The sequence below is a fragment of the Poecilia mexicana genome, unplaced genomic scaffold (assembly GCF_051168715.1).
Source record: "Poecilia mexicana isolate PSO_F unplaced genomic scaffold, ASM5116871v1 scaffold_6, whole genome shotgun sequence".
Classification (NCBI taxonomy): domain Eukaryota; kingdom Metazoa; phylum Chordata; class Actinopteri; order Cyprinodontiformes; family Poeciliidae; genus Poecilia; species Poecilia mexicana.
In genome coordinates, this window is record NW_028263375.1 from 23,322,935 (window position 1) to 23,344,827 (window position 21,893).

The window sequence follows — 21,893 nt, forward strand, 5'->3', positions numbered from 1 at the left end:
TGAGGTCTGATTGCTGTTTATCAGACTGAACTTCCCAATTACAATTACAGCCCTGGGTTAAGGAGGTTTAATCCATGCAAATCGTGTTAAGAGTCAATTTCCCATATTGCTTTTTTTTTTTTTTTTTTGGCTTTCTCAATCAGACAGGTGCACAATCTGAGATATCAGATGAGACCAACAGGCAGCAGTAATCACAAACGATAAAACCTGCAGGATCACTTCAGAGCCTCACAGGATCATTCGACCAGCATGGACGGGAACAGCAGCCCCCCCACAGCCACGGTGACCGACGCTCCCGTCGTTTTCCCCAGGGTGGGCTACAGCATTCTCTCCTTCCTGATGTTCATCAACACGGTGTTTTCGGTTTTTAACAACGGCCTGGTGATAGCTGTGATGCTGAGGAACGCTTCTCTCCTGCAGCCCATGAACGTCTTGATCCTCAGCCTGGCGGTGTCCGACCTCATGATCGCCCTGTGCGGCTCGCTGGTCGCCACCATCACAAACTACCAGGGCTCCTACTTTATCGGCCACGCCGCCTGCGTTTTCCAGGGATTTTCTGTGAATTACTTCGGTAAGGATGGGACTCTCAATGGGAAAGGGAAAAAAAAAAAAAAAACATCTAAAATATCTGTGTGTAGATTTAGGGTGGGAGGTGGGGCGGGGGGCATCTGGGTAAACCTCCAGTTTATCACTTATTCAGTTCTTAGTGAATTGCAAAATGAATCATCCTCCCTCCCCCAACAGTTACATCTTGACATGCTACAACAATTAAACATCAATGTATTGCATGGATTTGCTGAAGATGAATTTTACTCCTGGCATTAGCTTAGAAACCCTTCCATTGTTGTTGTTTTGCATCCATGTTTCTCTCAATTTCGATCCTGAAATTTAGATTTTTTTTTTTTAAATTTAGATTTTTTTTTTTTTAGGCCTGGTGTCTCTCTGCACTCTGACCCTTCTCGCCTTCGAGCGCTACAACGTGGTGTGCCGCCCGAAAGCTGCTTTTAGGCTGAGCATGCGGCGAAGCCTGCAGGGCCTGCTGTTCGTCTGGGTCTTCTGCTTGTTCTGGGCTGCCGCCCCGTTACTCGGCTGGAGCTCCTACGGTCCCGAAGGCGTCCAGACGTCCTGCTCTCTGGCGTGGGAGGAGAGGTCGTGGAGCAACTACAGCTACCTCATTCTGTACACGCTCCTCTGTTTCATCGCACCCGTCGCCATCATCATCTACTGCTACTTCCACGTGCTGAAATCCCTGAGAAAGGTGGACTTTTGTAGATTTCACACCACTTGGAATGCACTTTTAAAATCACTCGTCTAAATTAAGACTTTAGGTGTTAAACAGAGGCTCAAATGTCCTTTTTCCCCCCCCACCAGCTGAACAGGAGCCTGGAGCTCCAAGGCGGCCGTTCCAGGAAGAGTGAGAACGATCACGCCGTCACCATGGTCCTGGCGATGATAACGGCCTTCTTCGTTTGCTGGCTGCCCTACACGGCCTTGTCAGTGGTGGTGGTGGTGGATCCGGAGCTGCGCATCCCTCCGCTCATTGCCACTCTGCCCATGTACTTTGCAAAAACCAGCCCGGTGTACAATCCCATCATCTACTTCTTTTCCAACAAACAGGTAAACGGGTACAGTGTGCATCTGAGACGAGGGAGGGGGGTGAAAGAAGTTTTTTTTTTTTTAATTGTCTACACATTTTCCTGACAGCACATCACTCTCTCTCTCTCTCTCTCTCTCTCTTTATGTGTGTGTGTTTACATCCAACAGTTCCGTGAGTGTGCTCTGGAGGTGTTGTCGTGCGGGCGTCATGTTCCCAGAGGGCCCAGCGGCGTCAGCAGCATCCCTCTGAGCTCCTTGAACAGGGGGAGCTGTCTGTCTTCCAGGAGCAGGAGCGCCAGCACGCGCAGCAAGGTGTTGCCTCTGTGACTTCTCCGCAGCCAAAACAAACAAGGTGCCATTGTTGACAGCGATTGTTGGCGCCTTGTCAAGGACATGGAGTGGAGAACGGAGTGGTGGGGGGGGGGGAGAATGAAGAGGGGAGGGTGAAATTTACAGGGAAACTTTCCAAAATGTGCTAATGCTTTGCAGCTGCAGCTCACTGAATAAAAGTGTTTTCCGAAAACTTTGTTTATTTTGGGAATTCAGTCTGGAAAGTGAAACTCATGCATGATTTTGAGGTTTATTTCTGGTCATGTTAAGGAATGTGGTTCAGAGCTACAGTATGTAACTTTTTACAAAAATATGTTTTTTTTTTTACACATATGTTCAAACTGTTACCATGTCGTAAGAGTGCAATATGAGAGATAATCTGTGAAAAGATTGAGATTCTCCAACTCCACACTGAGCACCGCTCCAGTCAAAAACAACCAATCAGAGCCAAGGGAGAGAAATGACTTACTGTTCCAGGAAACTTGTTTATCTGCCATCATCGGTGACCATGCTAATTAGACTGAGCATTAGCAGCAAGCTCTGTTCTGGTGGGACAGCTGTGACTTAGCAGAGAGCAAGGAGGAGGGTCTTAGCATGATTGACAGCGCTAAAACCCTCCTCCTGGGTCTGATTGGTTGTTTATGAATCAGTAGTGTATTTGTCCACATGGCAGCAGGACCGTAAGGAGAAGACATAGGAGCTCAATTTTTTTCACACAGTATTTATCAGCTCTAAAATGATTGAAAACTCAAAATTCAGTGTCTCAGAAAATGAACATGAAAGGCTATTCAGAGCAGAAATGTGTTCAGTACCGTTTATGCATTCAGTACTTGGTTGGTGGAAACTGCTGACTTTACAGATGTTTCACGGCTTACGAGTTCAGAAAGCCACAAAACATCATTGCCAAGAAGCCGTCTGTCCACAAAGTGCTGTGTCCAAGCAAATTAATGAAAGCTTGAATGGAAGGAAAGAAAGGTGTGCCGTAGAAAGCCGGTTTCAGAGCCATCCCACCCACATGCAGGATGCATCTGATGCATTCATGTCATCGCATTCCTGAACCTGAGCAGCAGTGGATTAAGTGGAGAGAAAAAAGGTCCCGTTTCAGATGAAAGTTTTTTTGTTTTGTTTTTTTTCCATTTGGACATTAAGGTTCTACAGCAGGTGAGGATTGGAGGAACCACGTCATCTGCTGATGTTGGTCCGAGGTTCTTGGAGCACTTCAAGCCTCCCTCTCTCAGCTGCTGATTTCGTTCTCCAGGAGGACTCAGCACCTGCTTTAATGACAGAGGTATCACTGGGTTTGACTGGTCAGCAAACGCATCTGACTTAAACCTCAGCGATCAATGCAAACCAGATAAATGCCACCGCAGCAGAACTGATCCCCACCCCACCCCCAATCGGCCTCAAATGCCACAAGGAATGGACGCAGCAATTCATGCAAAAAAAAAAAAAAAGAGCAGTCAAGAAGTATTAATGGTGCAGTACAGTATTTTTTTTTTTGTTATTCAAAATTTATTTCTTTGGCCTTACTAATTCAAATGTCTTAGAAACCCAGCCAGCATGCCTAGGTGAGACCCATGTTGGGGAAAGGAGGGCTGATATATGGGTCCCATATGGGTTTGTCCGCGGGTTCCACGATGGCCCCACATGGGCCCTAAATGGACAAACCCATGTGGGCCACCACCATATAGGGCCCATGTGGGCTGTTGCCCTACATGGGCAAACCCATGTGGGACCATCGTGGAACCCGCGGACAAACCCATATGGTCTGCCCTCCTTTTCCCCACATGGGGCCCACCTAGACATGCTGGCAGGGAAATGACTTCTATGTTTTAATCAGCTGTAAGGCACAAACCTAAACAAAAGCAATTGACTGAAATGTGCCCCTCTGTATGTAACCACTTTTAATGATCAGTTTCACTTTTAAAGATATTGATTATGCACATGTTTATCAAGGTTGTACCTGGAAACTGCTTTGCTTCATTTTTATTTATTTATTTTTTTACTCTATTTGTAGAAATACTCTTCCTTTGCCAGTTACATGAATCACATTACGCCACCGGATGCTCTTGTTCTTCTTTGTCTATTTAATTCAACGACGGTGAGACTTCTCAGTGAAGACAATTTAATTTCTCTGATCTGTTTCAGATTTGTTTGGACACACGCTGCGTTGAAAGGAGACACAAAAATGCTGAATCGAAAAGAGCCGTTTGGTGGTGTGAGCAGTCGCTGTCTGTAATTTTCCATTTGTATGCATATTTAATGAGAGCAGACAAAGCAATCACAGCCAGACAGTGCTGACAAACGAGAATGAACAGAAACCTCCTTTGTTCCTAAAATGCAACGTACCTGGTTTCATTCCGTGTGTGAGGATGTCTCATTTAACAAAATAAAAATAAAAAATTCACACATCTTTAGATTGTCCTGCATGTAGCTCTATCCCATAAACACACAAAGCCTCTCTTGATGATCTCAGAGCTATTAATCTAAGAATATATATATATATATATAAACTAATAAAACAAAATGGATTAAAGTCAGCAGAAATCAGCCTTGCCCTCTGATCAATACTTACAGAAAGTTCCAGCACTGTGAGCCAAACAGCAGCAGCACAAAAACTTGCAGCCCTGCGTGTCGCTATAATTTCAATCGTATGCAGCCGGTGTGCAGGAAAAAAAAAAAAAAAAAGCAATTCACCTTTTCACTGCAGATCATGTGAACAGAACTCAGACTTAATCAAGTCCAACACACGCCTCGCTTCGTCCAGGCGTCAGCAGTGTGAAGCGGTGAAGTGACAGAGACATCGTCTGTCGTGTTTCCGAGTCCGTCCTCCTATTTAATCAGTTTAATCAAATTTGTTGTGTTTTTAAACAAGGAGGAAGTCAGATTTCATTTGAAAGCCCAAAAATATCCAATTGTCTCAGACGTGGAATGACGAAGCTGTCCACAAATTGCGAAGATTAAACCATCACCGAATAAGAAAGGAAAAAGTAGATCCTCGAGAAGTCTTAAAATAAGTCTTCTTTTATGGCATAATCCTAATCCAGGAATGCTTGGAAATCTCAATCTCTAATAGCTTTATGATAATTTCTCCTTCACTCTGTAATGATGATCAAGGCTAACAGTCAGTAACTTCTAAACTCGTGTTTCAGTGACAAACTTTTCCAAGGGATAAAATAAGTCTAACAGAGGTTCATTTCTCTTAAACACTCTTGATAAAGACAAAGATGCAAAATGAGTAAGGTAGATATATATTTTCATAAATAATTAGCTTTTTTCTTTGCTATTAGAGTGATATTTAGACATTTTAAAACAGCTGGAGCTGTGATGAAAGAGGCTGGATAAACACAATAAGCAGGACTGTGGTTAAAAATAAAAATACAAATCTCTGAAGCAAAACGGCATCCTGTTGTAACCGAGTCCCCTCAACAATCGTGAGATGCTATCTACATGCAAAATCGATTCGGTGGGTAACCATGGTAACCTTTCAGAAGTGGCATCATTCATCTTTCCAAATAGGACATTTTTAAACAACATGATCCGGCGACCTCCGTTAGAAGACTCAACACGGATCATTACCGGGCTTCTCAACAGAATAACGATCCAAAACACGTGGCCAGAGCAACGCAGGCCCACTTCACCACACACAGGATCAGCTTAGCCTCTCAGAACTGAGAAACGCGGCAGCAATTGTGGAAGGTGCTGCTTTTCGTTGAGTTGGTGTAAGGAGATTTAGGTCAAACAGACTGGCTATAACCTCTTTCAGATCTCCAAATACTTGAAGTGACTCTTTATTGGGAAGTGTTGGTTTAACGTTGTCAGTGTTGCTCCCCCTCTTCCACTTCCTGCAGAAAGAGTTGGACTGAATTCATAATGAAGCTGCATCTTTTGATTCTCCACATATCATGTTTCGGTTTATGCTGTCGTGATGTTTCAGCGAGACGGAAACAAAATGAAAGGCAATTTATTTCCCAAGAGTTTTCGTTTTTGTCCGCGGGTTCGTCAGAGATTTCTCCCCGGCGTAACGTTCCGGATGGTCCGGACTGCATCTTATTGTGATAATCTAATCCCAGATTTATCACGGCCCATAAGCTTCCACATTTTGAAGCAAAGAGCATTTCACACTGCATCTCCAAACAGGATTACAAAATATGCAACCATAATCCGGCAGCATTGCTCCCACTCTTAACTCATCCATCTGGCATCGCCAGTGTCAAGCGTTCAACCTTCATTAAATTCTGAATCAAATTAAACGGGCAGCCGATCATGTGCTCGTCACAGTGCTTCAGCAACTTGCAAAGGTTCTTACACCCCTGCAACTTTTGGTAACACTTTATTTGACGGGGTGTGCATAAGACTGACATGGCGGTATCATAAAAAAGACAACACCCGTTATCATGAAAGAGTCTTCACGAATGTTTACGACTGCTGTCATGAAGGGTCAGTTGTAAATAATGACACTTCTAATGCAAAGTTGTACTAAAGCTTGCATTAAAAGTGTCAACTTTGCACTGAAAGTTTCATTATTTATCGAATGGCACTTCATGACTACAGTCAGACATTCACGAAGACTCCTTCATGTTCATACCAGGTGTTACGTCATGTTTATGGCAGTATTATGTCGGTATTATGCACATCCCTTCAAATAAAGTGTTACCAAACGTTGTCGCATAACTTCCTCAAACTTTAACTTGGGCTGCTTTATTTGGATTGTATGAAATAGACTAAAACAAAAATAAAATTGAATTTGTTTCTACTTTAGTAACATTGACTATCAATGTTAATAAAGCATTAACATTGCTTTATGAATGTTAATAAAGCAATGTTATGGTAATACCTTGTATTATGGCCGTTGTTTTTAATTTTTCCACATGTAAAAAGCATGGTGGGCAGATGTTTTCAGTTCTCTTTACTCTGACAATCAAAAATTAAATCCAGCCACGACCAGTTGCTATTGGACGTCACTCTGCTGCTAAATAGAGTTGAACTGTATGTAATTTTAGCTCAATATAAATCCAACTGTTCTCTGAAGTCCTCAGTGGTTTGTTAGAGAACATTAAAGAACAAACATCATGATAAATATTAGTTGAAATGTCCACAAATTGGGCCTTAACAGAATGTGGGGGGCAGAGACAACAGAGATTTCTGGGTGACACGCCAAATGTTTGGAGTGGCAGGAATCTAATACTGATAATCACCCTGAATGCCTCCTGGAGAAACATGGTGGTGGCAGCATGATGTGGTGGGGAAGCTGTTATTTTCAGCGGGGACAGAGAAGCTGGCCAAAGTGGATGGGAAGGCGGATGGAGCCAAATAGGGCAGCCCTGGAAGAAACCTTGCCAGAAGTTGAAAAAGACTTGAGAGCAGGTTTACTTTCCAACTGGGCAACAACAAAGAACCAGGACTACAATAAAGTTATTTAGATCTAAGCAGAGCTGTTAGAACGAATCTTTGGTACTGCAAATCACCAGAAACTCTCCAGCTAACATCACTGAACTTCAGGTCCTCAGTAACGAAGAACAATAGTTGGTCTTTACATGATAGAGAAATAAAGCTAAAGTTTTGTAATTACAGCAAGAAATGTGTCTATATGGCAATAACTCACGTAGGCTGTATGAGAATGCCTGGCGTATGCGTCCCACCTCAACATTACTTTGTGTTGGTCTGTCACACTCCGTCCCACGCAAGTTCACCTGAGCTTGTGATTGTAATGTGGTAAACTTCAAGGGCTGTGAACCCTCCTCATGCAAGGCCATGTATCCGGCTGATTGATTTTATGAAGTCATATATGTCAGGGATGAGACAATAGTGACATAACTGCTTTTCAATTAGCAGCCCGTCTCTTATTGCCCCCCGGTTGTCTCAGCTGTGAATACACTGCAGAGTTTTTAATGAATGTGAACAGCAAGGACTCCCAGGTGACCCGCTGGTGCTGCGGAGTGATAATGAAAAGGGCGGGCACTTTGGAGGAACTCGTCCACGCCGCTGCTTCCCCCCCCTCGCAATTATTCATTCATCGGAGGTGGTGTGAAGAGCGCTCGATGTTTGCTCAGTCAGCCAGCTGAGCATGTTGATTCTCTGAACTCGGAGATGAGAGGGGCGCCCACGTCTACAGGGGGCTCTGGGAACATCACCGTTTGGGGGGCCTACGTTGACTTCGCCCTCGTGGTGACAAACAGTTTTGTTCTGCTAATCACCTCCGCTGTGGGAACGGCGGCGAACCTCTTCGTGATCCTGGCGGTGTGTCGCCAGAAGTCGCTGCAAACGTCCGTCAATGCGCCGGTGGTGAACCTCGCCGTCGTGGACTTTCTGCGCTGCACCGTCGACTGCCCGGTTCTGCTGCACGTCATCGTGACCCTGCACCGCGGAGGGCATGTGGACCGTCTGATCTGCGACACGCAAACGGCCTCCTTCTCCTTCAGCTGCTGCATCCAGCTGTCGACGCTGGGCTGCATAAGCGCGGAGAGGTACCAGGCGATTGCGAATCCCTTCAAAACAACTCAGAGAAAACGACGGATGATGGCACTGATTCCTCTTACGTGGCTCCTGGGTGTTTCACTGGCTGCCGTTTGTCAGGTGTTCTTGAAAGACTCACCTGTGTACGTAAGATGTAAAGAGGGCCAAAGAGGAGCGTCCTCGACCTACGACACCGTTGGTCTCTACGTGCTGCTCCCTCTCTGGGTGTCCTGTTTCGGGGTGATCACTGGCTTCTACGCTCGCATTTTTGCTCTACTGAGATCACACAATCGCAAGATATTTGACGAAGGCACTTCTGTTCCTTCAAAAGACTCAAAAGAAGACAAGCACACCCCTGCAGTGCAAAATGGGCAAGACAAATGTGAGAACAGGCAGATCCTGAGTACAAGTGTTGTTGAATCAAGTAGAATTGGTAAAAATTCCCTCCTGACCCCGGAGGTCGCCCCACAGAGCGCCTCCATTAGTCCTGAGAGAAAACCTGGGTTTAAAATTACAGTAGAGATGAGTCACTTGGAGAAGGAGCAACTCCACCCTCTTGCAGCGCCGGACGCACTGCAGACTGTGGAGAAAACGTTAAAAACGGAGCAAAGCAGAGCTGACAAAACAGAAGCAACAGCCTCAAATCAGGATAGGCCTGCTGACAGAGAGACGCAGGAGAAGTCAAGAAGCCTTAACCGAGAAAATCAGACCGGAGAAAGCCCGAAACCTGAAAGTTCAGTCAAAGAGAACAGCCTCCTTATTGTACCATCTACTCAATTAGAGCTCCCTAAATCTACCTCTGTCTTATTGACTGGCCCAAAACAAGAAAACAGCACCGGAGGAGAAACACAGGCAGCGCCTACGCTAGATCAAGAGCCTCCCCTGCCTCCTGTCCAAAGTAATGGAGCCGTAAACCAGGAGGTCCAGTTGGAGGGGGCTGTCTGCGTCATGCCTTCGAAGGCCAGCAAGGAGAGAGCGAGGAAAAGGAAGGAAACTAAAATGGCCAAACGCGCCGGGTATATCATCATAACCTTCCTTTTGTTCTGGCTGCCGCTGATCACAACCATCTTGGTGAATTTTCTTGTCCACAGAAACAGAGAAATGCAGGTGAGTCCGTGTGTGAGCTTCTTACAGGACGTTCAGAAGACATTACCGTGCAAAATATGAGAGCGAAAGGCACGTTTGGATCCTTCCATCAGAAGGAATATATGTATGCTCGAAACCCAGCAGAGCTCTCACACAAATTGTGTATCTGTTTGCTTTTTTTTTTTTTTTCCTTCCTCCAGACGCCAGTCATTCAAGACATGGAGATCCTGTCGGTGTCTGTCTCCTGCATCACGTCCCTGAGCGACCCGATAATATACGCTGCAGTGAACCCGCAGTTTCGCTCAGAGTTTTACAAGCTAAGAAGCTGGGTTAAATCCAGATTCTGTAGGAAGTGAGAACATCTCAGACTTTTACACTCTGATAAAACTGGATGCACACATTTGGATTTATGGCCCCTTTAAAAGTGTGATTTAGTTCACATATGGTCAATTTACAGCGACAAACACCAAAGTGTTTGATGAGGACGTTGGCTGATTGGCTAAACTGTGGAGTGAAAGACGACTTAGATCATAAATGTGATTTATTTGCTAATTTTGGGATGAAAATACAAACACGTGGACTATAATTACTGTTCAGGAGATTATAAATTGTATTTGTAAATTGGATTGGATTTAGGGGTATTGCATTAAAAGGAGGCAAAATAAAAATTCACAACAGTTTTTATCCATCTTCTAAGAATTACTGCTTATGTTTCTTCACTTTACAAATAAACAACTCTGCGTTGGCTTGTCACAGAAAATCTAAATAAGACACATTGAAGTTTTACAGTTTCCAACTAGAGATACATCAGTAAATGAGCCTGAGATCAGAGTCGTCAAATTTGTCCTTTCTGATAGAATTCATGTTTTTTTTTCAGTAAGTGGTTAAACATAAAATAGATCTTATTTTGTCATATTCAATAATTGCACCGAAACTAATCATAATTTTCTGTAAGCACATCAGGAACCATTTTGAGTTTCATTAAAACCTGATGATGATGATGATGATACACTTTTGTCAAAAAAAATCTCGTCATTCCTACGTTTACTCTTGAAAACAGAGAACCTTCAAAACAGTTTTTTTTTTTTTTTTTACTTACATGTTTTATATTCTCTAGAAAACAAAATCTGTCAAATGAAAGAGCAGAAGGTCAGATCTTAAAGGTCGGTATCGGTGAGCAGAAACGTCCAGTTGTAACATGACAAAATATGAAGGAGAAACAGTTTTTTAAAGGCACAGTGTTACACATCTGATGTAACTGATTAAAAAATAAAAACTAGTCTAAGTCCCTTTTGTAAGGGGATTTATTATTATTATTATTATTATTATACACTGAGGTTATAGGAGGTCTTTTGTTTTACACGCCGCCGTGCTTTCTCCCATATTCCACCTGCTGGCTTCTCAGTGCTTGCTAAACGCTGCAGAGCGGAGGCGTCGCATGCTGTGAGGAGCTGCTTAGACTGACATTCAGCTCAGCAGGGCGGCGCCACAGAGCTCCGCGTCAAACGATCGCTGAGGTCAGCTCATGTGTCTCCAGAGACCCCGCTGCCAGGACCCACCGCTGGGCCAGCAGGTCCTCACATGTAGCAGCTCCTCCTCATGATCCACTCTTTGTAAAACACACACACACACACACACACACACACACACACACACGCGCGCGCACGCACGCACACACACCTGGAGTAAACAGGGAGAATGTTAAATTATATTATAGTTTTTAGCCCTCTCGTGCAAAATGGATGTTAAAATAGGAATTTCACAAATTATTGTGAAGGACAGATAAAAACAGACATAAATATTTGTTAAACAACAGTAGCAAAAATATTCCAGGATCCTTCAATGTAATGAAATGAAATGAAATGTTAGCTTAATATTTATCTATGTAACGTGTTAATGTACTGAATTGCTTAAATGTATATTTTCACAGTTTATTTGAATTGCTCCAGTCCCTCCTGCAGCTAAATAAATAAATAAATAAATAAAAGGTGCAGCTTCTTTAGTAATTCAAGCCCCTTTCTTCAAATCTAACAATTCTCATTTATGTCCAGACACTTTGGTTTTTGTTTCATCAACTCTCCTGATATGTCTGCAAAAACTAAGGTCTGACAGCATTTGATAACTAATCTGAATTTAAATTTCTTTGTTAGAAGAAAATGGGGAACAACTCTCTAAAAACTCTCGTTCTCATTATTCTGGCATCATTTTGGACCTAAAACAGGAACATTTGTGTTTCATTGGAGTCAATGAGAAAAAACATTATGTGTCTTTTTAAACTGTGTAAATATTTTGTTTGTTACATCAACACCCTGATGCATACAGAAGAAAAACCTGCTGTAGTGACCACCACCACTTTTAGGGGTTAGGAAGAGTTAAAAAAAAGAGAAAAAGACACAGGTCATTTTATAGATGCTTCAGCAGAGCTGCACTGTTTATTCTATCCACTGCACCAAATGCACAATGTGTGATAAATTTGTCCCTTTTCGTTACCCTTACACACACAGTCCATGACAAGATTTGTATTTCATTAAAAGCAGACTTTAAAATCCGGACACCCGCGCCGCTCCGTTGTGCTCCAGCCCATTAATCCGGTCGTCGCTGAAACAAACCTCCCAACAAGAAGCAGACACACACTTTAATTAAAACATAATTCTGCAATGACAGCATGCAAATCATTAAATTCAACCAGGCAACAGACAGAAAGAGGGTTTTTTCTTTTCCTTTTTTTTTCTTTGCCAACAACTGTTCAAACTAAATCTAGAACTTAGAGGAGCCAACTTCAGATGCATTTGATAAAGTCCTAACTGAGAAATATTTACAGTATGAAAAATATACAAAATGGTGCTTCGACACAATGGAGTCAACCGAGTCGCTGTGAGGAAGTCAGTCGATGTCCTTTCCTACGGTTTAGCAGGCCGGTGCTAGCATCTCGTACGTGTCCACATCAAGGTTAGTTAAGTGCTGCCGAAAACGTTCACTTATTCACTTGTGCCCTAGCTAATGTATACCCTGTATGGTTATCGATAACTGGTAACTACCGACAGGCGGCTTTCACGCTGACTCAGGATGGCTAATATGGAAGCTAACACAGATTTGGTCGTTCAACCTTCACTCGCACACGTCGGGGTGAGTCGTGCGATTTCATCCGTCGGGCGACGACCCCGACCGGCTTCGTGAGTCAGTTTCGTGAATATTCACAACGGCGATGCGTTCCAGTGGGTGCGCGCGTCGTTTTTTTTGGACTTTACGACAGTGAACGGGGGAGGGGGAGGTAAGAAAGCGTTTTAATCCAAGAGGGCTTTAAATGCAACAGCGTGGAGAGTGAGTCCATATTCACAAAGACGGCGAGGAAATGCGTGTGCTTTATTCGCCATGAGGCCGTCGAGAACGATCTCGAGACTTTTCCCCGCCTTCGAATCAGAGACAACAAACACATCTACGTCACATATTGAAAAATAAAGTTGTTGATTTTTTTTTTTTTGTCCTCAGTATGTTTAGGCAACGATGACGTTCATTCCAAGCGCCTCCTCGCTTTGATGTGCTTAATGAAGCAAAGATCTGCTGGTTCAACATCAAACTCCGGCTCCCAGAGAGCCTCAACGTTTTGTTGTTGTTGTTTTTGTTCGTTTTTTTTTGTGTTTTTGTTTTCTTCTTTTAAACACCATGCAGAGTTTGACATCAGATGAAATCACAACTTCAAAATTAAAAAAAAAAATAAATAAATAAAAATCCCAACCGCTGTCAAGCTTATAATCCCTCTCGGTTATGGCAGGTTGATGCTCGGTGGTCCCTCTCCTCAGCATCTATCTGGTGCTTCTCGAGACCAGTTTGGGCTGGTCAGGTGAGGCAGGTGCGACATCTACAAGGCAGATACTCGGACAATGTTGCTCTGCGAGTACGTGGTGGTGGCGGTGGAGGCGTCGTCCGACGAGGTCGCCACCGGGGCGGACAGCCGGACCATGGACGGGGAGATGTAAGCCTCGTCGCACTTCAAGGGCACCGTCTCATCCAGTTTGGCGTTCAGGCTGGAGCGGCTGAGGAGGAAAATCGGCAAGAGTCAGTCGACCTTGAGAAGCATTTGTACACGCAGTCGACTTTTGTAGAATATTTTACAGCTGTGGGAGTCGGTCTCCACGTAGAACACAAAAAAGCTTTTGTGACGAAAAGTTCTAAGAAATGTGTTTTTTTTTTTTTTTTGCTCAGAGAGCCCATAAAAAATACAATATAAGAAACAGTTTACTGGACTGCAGCTTTTATGACGCTTAAAGATTAGTACATGCATTTTACTCCAAAAAGTAAGCCGTCTCTATTTTATTTATGCTTTCATTTCAACGAGGTGGACTTTTCTTTCGATCTTTTAAAGTAGAACCTGATCAACATTTCTTCTGGCATTCTGGAGGTCTTTCAAAGTTTTTTTTTTTTTTTTTCCCCCACACAGATTTTTTGTGCAGTCAGATGAATGGTATCGGTTTGCAAAAACCCAGAGCAACGCCTGAATGACGCGTCTTGCTTACTTTGATGATCTTCTGGATGGCAAAACTATGGGAGTCATCTTGATGGTGCTTAAGTCAGACCTTATTTTGGTCTATGAACATTTTTTTTCATACTCTGCCTGTTAAACGGGAACAGATTGTTTCTCTGAGAAGCTGCAGACCATCAAGTGTCTCAAGATCCAATTTTGTGAACACTTTTTGTTATGTTTCAACTACAAACTTGCATTTTGTTTGATTTGATCAAATCGACCAGCGCAAAGCTGTGTACAATTGCTTTTTAATTCGTTTTTGCTTACTTTGACTGGGCCATTCTAAGTATGCATTGATCTAAACCTCTGTATTGTGGCTGTGGCTGCATGTTTAGGGTTGTTGAACCCATTCTCCAATGTTTTGCAGGTTTTCTTTTCTTTTTTTTTTTATTTAGCAAAAACAAAAGCCTCACATCATTTCGATGTCACCGCCTTGCAGCGCTGTGGTGAAGGTTTGTTCCAGCTGATGTGCAATATGAGTTTTCTGCTACACTTAGCATTTCGTATGGATGCCAAAAATGTTCCGTTTCGGCCGGGGAAACTCTGACCGCACTCGGCTGCACTTTATTTTTATTGAGGGGCTTCTTGGCAAAAAGAGCTCAGCGTTTACTTTCAGTGCAAAATAAAACCTGTTTAAGTCTGTGACTGTAACACTGCATCAATGGGGGGAATGACTTCCTTTCCAGAAAGGAACTTCCTTTCCAGACTTCCTTGTTGTGTGTTATATGAACACACAACACAGGTTCCCATGCTGCAGTCTTTTGCTTTTCTTCTTCTCCCCTGTTCAGAGTCGATGTTTAGCGCATGCTGCATGAACACCGCTGTCAAAAAGTGCAGCATATCAAAAGTCATCACAGAAAACTTCATTTTTAATTCATGCTCGGTTTGACTTTGACACCATCAACGGTTCTCAAACTGGGACAGGAAGATGTTTACCCCCGTGTTACATCATCTCTTTCAGCTCTGTAACGGTAACTGAAGGGATCAGTTGCTATAGTGTTTCTTAGTCTTTCATGACGGAGGATTTGGGCAGCTTAACCAAATAGGACACTTTTCATACGTTATGTTACTTTTTCCCCTTTTTTATTGTTCAAAACAAAAAGTCCAATTTGGAGCCGAATTCGTTTAAAGTGTTCCCTCGTACACGGCCACACTGTTACAACATGCGGTAGGGGGGACGAAGAGGATGACGTCGCTGAGCTGACGGCGCCACGTGTCGCTTCAGTTCCTGAAAAATGTGAAAACGTTTGTTAAACTTTCTCATTTTAGAATCTGAATTTCATCTCTCAGCCTTTAGATGTGTCAGACCAGGCAATGATTTCCACTACAAAACCACCGCCTGGGGGCCAGAAGGTTCTCACTATGCAGCACTATTTCTTGTGTGGAGGCTATCTAGGTTTCTTGGGTGATATTACGTGCTATACACTGCAACATCTTCAGTCAATCTCTCTATTTGTAGCAGTAAATATTAATAGTGCCAAAAAAAGCTGAGTTCTGTTACCTCATGTTTTTTTTATCTTCCAACCCCCAAAACAAACTTCAATGTGTTTTTATTAGGTTTTAATGCGACAAACAAACACAAAGACTTACATATTTGTGTGAAGTAGATATAAAAGGTACACGTGGTTTTCAAGGAACGAAAAATTGGAGTAGTTTACCTTTCATTGGCATTCAGCTCCCCTCAGCCGCTACTCTGTAGAAGCACTTTTTGCTGCAATAGCCTTTGGGGATATGCCCTTCTAGCTTTGCACATGTAGAAATTTTATTTTTATTTATTTTTTTTTCCTTCCAAACAAGCCCAAATTCAGTCAGATTGGAATTAGAAACGTATTTGAACACAAATCTCCGCTGGATTTAGCTCTGAACTATGTTTAGGCCATTCTAACGCGTGAATTGGTTGTGAGTTAAACCCCTGGTCTCTCAAACAGCTGGAGGCTCCCTTTGCAAACCTACAGACAATGCTGTGATCATTATTCAAAACCAGATTCTAAAAAAAAAATTTATAATAATTTAAAATGATTGTTTAGACATTAACTGAATTAAATACTTACATTTTTGCTTTTTGTTTCTCTACTTCTTCCCTCCAACTTTCTACTTTGAAAAACACTGTTCTAATCTAGTCATTGCAGCTCTGGCTTCAAAGTATGTTCCTGTTGAAACAAAAGCAAGCCCACAGCATGATATTACCACCACCATGCTTTATAGTGGAAAAGATGTGTTTGGTGTTATCTGCAGTATTTGTCTTCACTTAAGGTAGCAGAGCACCTTCTTCCAAATGTTTGCAGTCTTCTCTAGTCGGCTTGAAGCAATCCTTTAATGAGATTTCTTTTAATGAGCTGCCAGGCCTCAAGGATACTTTCCGATTAACGCTCTCTTTGCCCAGCAAGGTGTCAGATCGAAATGATCTCTGCGAGTTGGTCAGAACTGATGTTATTTATTTTAAAGCCTGCACCTGCTTTAAACTCCTCCTCCATGCAGTTTGTTTACCGATGTCCTCAGAGGACCATCTGAGCCTGTCACAGAACAGCTGCATTCATAATGAGATTAAATTACACACAGCTGGACTCCATTTACTAATTAGGCGACTTCTGAAGGTGGAGGGGTGCGGCGGATTTGCTGGAGGAGGATCACAGCAAACGGGCCGCGCAAGAAATGCGCGGCACGCGTTTTGATGTTTTAATTTGTAGAGGAGTGAAAAAAAATTACGTGCGTCTTCTTCCACCTCTTGTTCGTCTATCACATAAAACTGGCTTGAAGGTGCAAAAATTGGAAAATGTTCAAGAGATGTGGATACTTATGCGGAACCGCTCGCTCTGTGCTGGAGACGTGTAATGATGACGAGGCAAAGCCTCACGTTCGGTTCCAAGCGACACGTTGGAGGTCATCGTTTCCTACCTGTTGGACACGGGCCGCTCTCTGATCTGGATGGTGCTGAGCTCCTGGTTGTTGGTGCTCGGCAGGCTGAAGCTGCTCTTCTTCCTGTGGCGCCGCGAGCAGCAGGAGCTGAGGCCGTGTGGAGACGAGGACAACGAGGAGGTGCGCGAGCCCGACTTGTTCACCACCGAGATCTCCATGCAGTTGGCCTGGAACGTCTGCTCGTCCACAAACTCGTGATTCTGGCCCAGGAGGAGGAAACGGGGGGTTAAAATTCGGCGTTAATGGGCTGCTTTTCGACATCAGTGTTTGCATGTGCTAAATAACGAGCAAAGATGCTTCCGAGAAAAAAACCCCCAACCCATTCCGATAGATGAGGGGAAAAATGAATTATCAGGGGAGTGGGACTATATTGGGCCAGATGTCCGTATTAAGTGCCATCTGTGTGAACACAACTGTTATCCCTGTGACAAATGAGCAGAACTTGAAGGTCAGTGTGGAGACGTGTTGCGGCTCCCGCCAGCAGGTGGCAGGGGGACACCGTGAAGGATCGGATGCTGTCCCCTGAATCACGCCTGCGCTCTCCTGCTTCTACTCATCTCTCCATTATCTATAATGCACGTCAAGAGGCCTAATGTAAACATTTGTGCAGCCATCTGAATGCTATATGTAACCTTTATGTGGCAGGAGAATCCCCCACTGAGTCACTGCTGCTTCTGCGTGTGTCTGCTGCAGCGGCTAATGAAAAAAAAACAAAAAACAAAAAAAAAACAGTGCCACTGTATGTCACCAACGTTAAAGAGGCTCTTTCATCTCTAAATTATAGATAACATAAAACAAAGCAGGCTGCTTTTGTTTGGAGGAAAACAAGGTAACTGGCAGGCAGAGTCATGTTATCTTGAGCACATTTCTAAAGAAGGAAAAAGCGACGACACGTTTCCCAATCCCATTTATGGCTATTTTTAACTGGCGCTGCATATAAAATAGATTCTACAGTACGAACATGGGCGGAAACGTCACTTTGTTTCTATTTTTATCTTCCTGTAACAGGTTGGCGCTACTGAAAACGCAGCCCAGACGGCAGGAGTGATACGGTTTTACATCAAAGTAAAACCGTTTCATCATCAACCAGAGTTTGATGAAAGGTTTTTTTTTTATTATTATTTTACAGATGGAAATGTGAGAAGTTTGTTACTCTAACAGGAAAATTGGAAGATGCAAAAGTTATTGCTTTCCACTGGACACACGTTTTAAAGTTACTAATCTCTTTAGATATAATTTCAACATCAACATGGTATAGTCAGTTAAAGTAAATTTAATCAAGATAAAGTCTATCAAGCTTTTTGTGTTCACATGCCTCCGGTGATGTCACATAAAGCTCATGGCAACCGAGCAATGTTCTCGTCAGTACATCTGTTCCGTTTTTTCTTTTTCCCTTCAAAGATGTTATACTGCATTCTATCCGACTGTTTCCTGCAGATCTGCTACATCGTTGTGAAAATAATCGCCATGAAAAGACGTTTTATGCTAACGGCTAGCCCTCCTGTACAAGCTCACACCATCGCCGCCATTCCAGTTTATACCTCGGAGAGAGAAAGCGAGTTGAAGACTGAGCTAAAGTAAAATGAATTCAAGCTCATACTTATGACGGAAAACATCAAAGGAAAAATTATTCAGTAAAGGAAATCGATTTATGAAAGGTAAAATCCTCACCACCCCTTGAACAACCTGTTCCCTTCCTCGCCTGTGGAGGCGCTGCACCAAGAAACAACATGAAAACCTCTGAAGAAGACACTGAGCACAACTCTCCATGAAATGTGCACAAAAACGCAGCGGCGGCAAATTTTAGAGGTTGTAGGATTTGTTTTGTCTTTGGTAAAAGACTGCAAGCCATTTCTCATTTTTCTGATAGCGCTAGACTCGCACGTTTGTTTTGGTTGTATTTACCCAGAATGCTCTGCGCTGTAGTCAGATTCCTGCTTCTGGTCCACTTGCAACAATACATTCAAACCACATTACAGTTCACTGCAACCGAACCAAAACCTAGGTTTTTGGGTGGACCAAAGTTACATATTTTGGGTCCACATCAGAGTTTGATTGCTCATTCACACCTCCACAAACGAACCGGACTTTCTAGACAAATGAACCACAGTCTGATTGAAGCAGACTAAACATGACTAGAAGATGTATGTTTTTTTATTTTACAAAATCCTGCTGCAGAAATCCAGTTTTAATTGTGCATTTACTTGTATTGCCAGTGAGCACTTGTACATCCAAACACAAACCCCTGGATAATATCTTTAACTAAGAAAACGATTCTTACCGTCGTCTTCTCCAAGCAGTGCAGCAAGTGATGATGTTGGCTCTCAAACGGAGGGCTGGCCGACTTTCCAACCAGGGCTTGTCCTGCTTCCTTAGAGGCCTTGGAAAACACAAAGTTAAAACAGACAAAGACAAGAAGAAGAAAAAGAAGCTGCAGTGTAGATGAGCAGGCTCAGACTATAAAATGAACAACCAGTTGCAGTGATGCGGTGGGGGGGTGGGAAAAAAAAGGCAAAGCACTGAAGTTAAAATGCTGATCTGTAGCTTGGCAGCCATTCTACTGCATTAGATGCATGGAAACTTGGGCTGACTGCAGAGATGCACGGAGAGATCGGCCGGTGACCGGAGTTGGGTGATTTTCAGACAGATTAACTCTTGACTGGTGTCCTGGCAGGCAGAAACTATTTTCTTAAAGACGACTGAATGGATCCAAACAAGAGTTGGACTTCAAAATGTGTGAATGTTTTTGCTTCAGTGTCATTTACAAATGTGACGTGCTCGTTTGGTGACGTCGATAGTTATCACCAATTAAAAGCACCAAGGTTTTAAAAGTTTACGTTTCAAAAATGGCAAAAGTCTTCTATGATACAATTTCTATGGTTAAAATGGTTTTTATTGAGATGCAACAAAAGGATTAAATAGCAGCGGTGCCTCTACTCCACCACTGCCTGTGCACTGCCACTCAGCTAGCTGAAAGGCGACTAATCACATTTTTCACACTTGCTGCTGCAAAAAATATTCACACTCCCAAAAAGTAAACATAAGGAACAGCAGCGTTTAGCTTGACAGCAACAATAAAATAAGGTTTTTATTTTTCTGCTTCAACTTGGAATCGTGTCATGTTTACTTTTGATATTCCATCCAAAGTCTACGCAAGTCATCCAAAGACTATCATTGCTCGCAATGATAGTCATGCTAACATAAGATGCTAACAGCAATTTATACAGTGTTAACCCTGGAAACATTTTGTCCGCGACAGACACCGTGTGTTGTTGCCTCTGCTCATTGTGTAATTAGCTGGTGATTAGTGAGGCTGCGAAGGTTGAAAAAATATTTTTAAGGTTGTTATTTAAGGAATTAGGCTCAAAATAATTCACACCCCTGCTAGATGTCAGGTTAAAGTAATCTTCTAATTGTATTTTTATTTATTTACTAGTGTTTTGAAGCGGGTCAGGCAAATTCCCAACTTCAATCTGATAGAGAATTTATGAAGGGAATTAAAAATTAGAGTGACGGCATGGAGGCCTTCCAACCAGACTCATCACCACAGACAAATCGTTAAAATATCAACACAGCAATTAAGTTGACTTTTATTATTTATAACAAGAGTACAAGTATCTTTTGGCAAGACATTTTTAATAAAATATGAATAAAACAGATCATTTTTGTTTAGAAAGTTGATACAATTATTTTGTTTCGTTGCATTTTCAACGACACGAGATGGACGGATTCAAGTTGGCTGAATGAGATAATTTGAAAATTAAACTAATAGAATGCAGAGTCTGCTAAAGTTGGTGCCAACAATTCAAAGCATTACGAAACCTCCCAAAATTGACCAAAAATCTCAGATCGTTGCATCTCTAGTTGAAGTGTAGGATTGTTTGTTTTTCGCACAAAACGGACGATGACAGTCGAATTCAAGCTAGGCTCATTTGAGAGCAACAGCAGTGGCGCACCTCGACACAGATCAAACACATTGTTCCAAACAAAGCACACATTTCAAACTAAAACTCCACCACACACTGATAAAAAAAACAAAAAAACACACACACACACACACGTAGTTGATGAAGCTCTGCGCGGCTCTGAGATGGACGACATGTTGCATTAGTGTACGACCTGGATGCTCAAGAAATCACACACACACACAGATCAAACACAGAGTTTAGAGGAGATGCAGGCTGAGCACACAGCTTCCACGGCCCGACGCGCTCTCCGACAAGGCCCCCCTTTTATTTTGGGTTCCCTCCTTCCCCTCCAAACCCTGTTGGACAAACATGCAGAGCTTGATTATGAGTCAGTGCGACTGTAATGGCTGCGTTCCACCGGAAGGAAAGAGTCCCCCCCCATTCAAACCCTCTTGCTGTATGGGACAGAGAGATAGCGTTCATGTCAATGTTGCAGCCGAAAGGTTTGATGCAAGAGAGAGGACGATCACACTGAAGCACTGGAATGACATCGGCCCCTATGTCACTGCATGAGAAGCCCCGCCCCGCCCTCCCAAACCTCCACGTTGTGTGTGTGTGTTTGGTGGCATGCCCCTCCCGCCCCGGCCCAACCCAAAGTCCCTCCTCGAGCAAAAAGCGGCATGCAAGCGTCAGTGAGGACCCCGGTCGGTCAGCCCCCATGCTGCTGCTGCTTGGCGCCGTTACCTCCTCCAGCGCGTCGATCAGGAGCCCGTTTTGTTTGTAGCGCATATAGGCGTTAGTGCCCCGAATCTTGGCAGCACGGATTCTAGCGAGGCGAGTTTTCTGTTTGAACAAACAGAACCTCTGTTTTAGCCCCTGACGGTCTGTCTGTCTGTCATACTAATTGGGTCTGTCTCTGCCTGACAGCAACAGAACTGGGCAGGGAGAAGTTCTGCTTAAATCTGCTATTAGGAAAAACTCTGCCTTGGCAAACACTTTAAGTGGGGAAAAAAAAAAAAAAAATAGAATAATATAGGCTATATATTTTTTAAAATAAAAAGCTGCTGACATGATAATCT

At 43.2% G+C, this 21,893-nt stretch overlaps 3 protein-coding genes across 3 annotated transcripts in view; 2 read left to right on the top strand and 1 right to left on the bottom strand.

The window, feature by feature from the left end:
• Window positions 1-21: 21 nt before the first annotated feature.
• On the top strand, window positions 22-2,119 carry parietopsin. Its single transcript, XM_014984819.2, has 4 exons — window positions 22-571; window positions 930-1,258; window positions 1,372-1,617; window positions 1,765-2,119. Exons 1-4 carry the CDS (start codon window positions 250-252, stop codon window positions 1,921-1,923), a joined length of 1,056 nt encoding a protein of 351 aa, XP_014840305.1. The 5' UTR covers window positions 22-249; the 3' UTR covers window positions 1,924-2,119.
• A 5,815-nt stretch (window positions 2,120-7,934) lies between these two features.
• LOC106916486 (uncharacterized) lies at window positions 7,935-10,775 on the top strand. Its single transcript, XM_088006781.1, has one exon. The coding sequence runs from the start codon at window positions 8,017-8,019 to the stop codon at window positions 9,547-9,549; it is 1,533 nt and encodes a 510-aa protein (XP_087862907.1). The 5' UTR covers window positions 7,935-8,016; the 3' UTR covers window positions 9,550-10,775.
• A 1,094-nt stretch (window positions 10,776-11,869) lies between these two features.
• The window catches only part of LOC106916485 (A-type voltage-gated potassium channel KCND2-like), a 39,829-nt gene continuing 29,805 nt past the window's right edge, over window positions 11,870-21,893 (bottom strand). Inside the window, exons 3-5 of the mRNA XM_088006443.1 lie at window positions 19,188-19,286; window positions 16,886-17,106; window positions 11,870-13,502 (exon numbers count right to left, since the gene is read on the bottom strand). Of these exons, the coding sequence (XP_087862569.1) occupies window positions 13,328-13,502; window positions 16,886-17,106; window positions 19,188-19,286 (495 nt within the window). The 3' untranslated portion in view covers window positions 11,870-13,327. The remainder of the gene's footprint in view (window positions 13,503-16,885; window positions 17,107-19,187; window positions 19,287-21,893) is intronic.

Excerpts from the sequence above, each read along its gene's own strand:
- parietopsin (XM_014984819.2), top strand. The coding sequence starts at position 250 with ATGGACGGGAACAGCAGCCCCCCCACAGCCACGGTGACCGACGCTCCC. Across the intron at positions 572-929 it reads ATTTTCTGTGAATTACTTCG|GCCTGGTGTCTCTCTGCACT; the intron begins GTAAGGATGGGA and ends TTTTTTTTTTAG. Across the intron at positions 1,618-1,764 it reads ACTTCTTTTCCAACAAACAG|TTCCGTGAGTGTGCTCTGGA; the intron begins GTAAACGGGTAC and ends TACATCCAACAG.
- LOC106916486 (XM_088006781.1), top strand. The coding sequence starts at position 8,017 with ATGAGAGGGGCGCCCACGTCTACAGGGGGCTCTGGGAACATCACCGTT.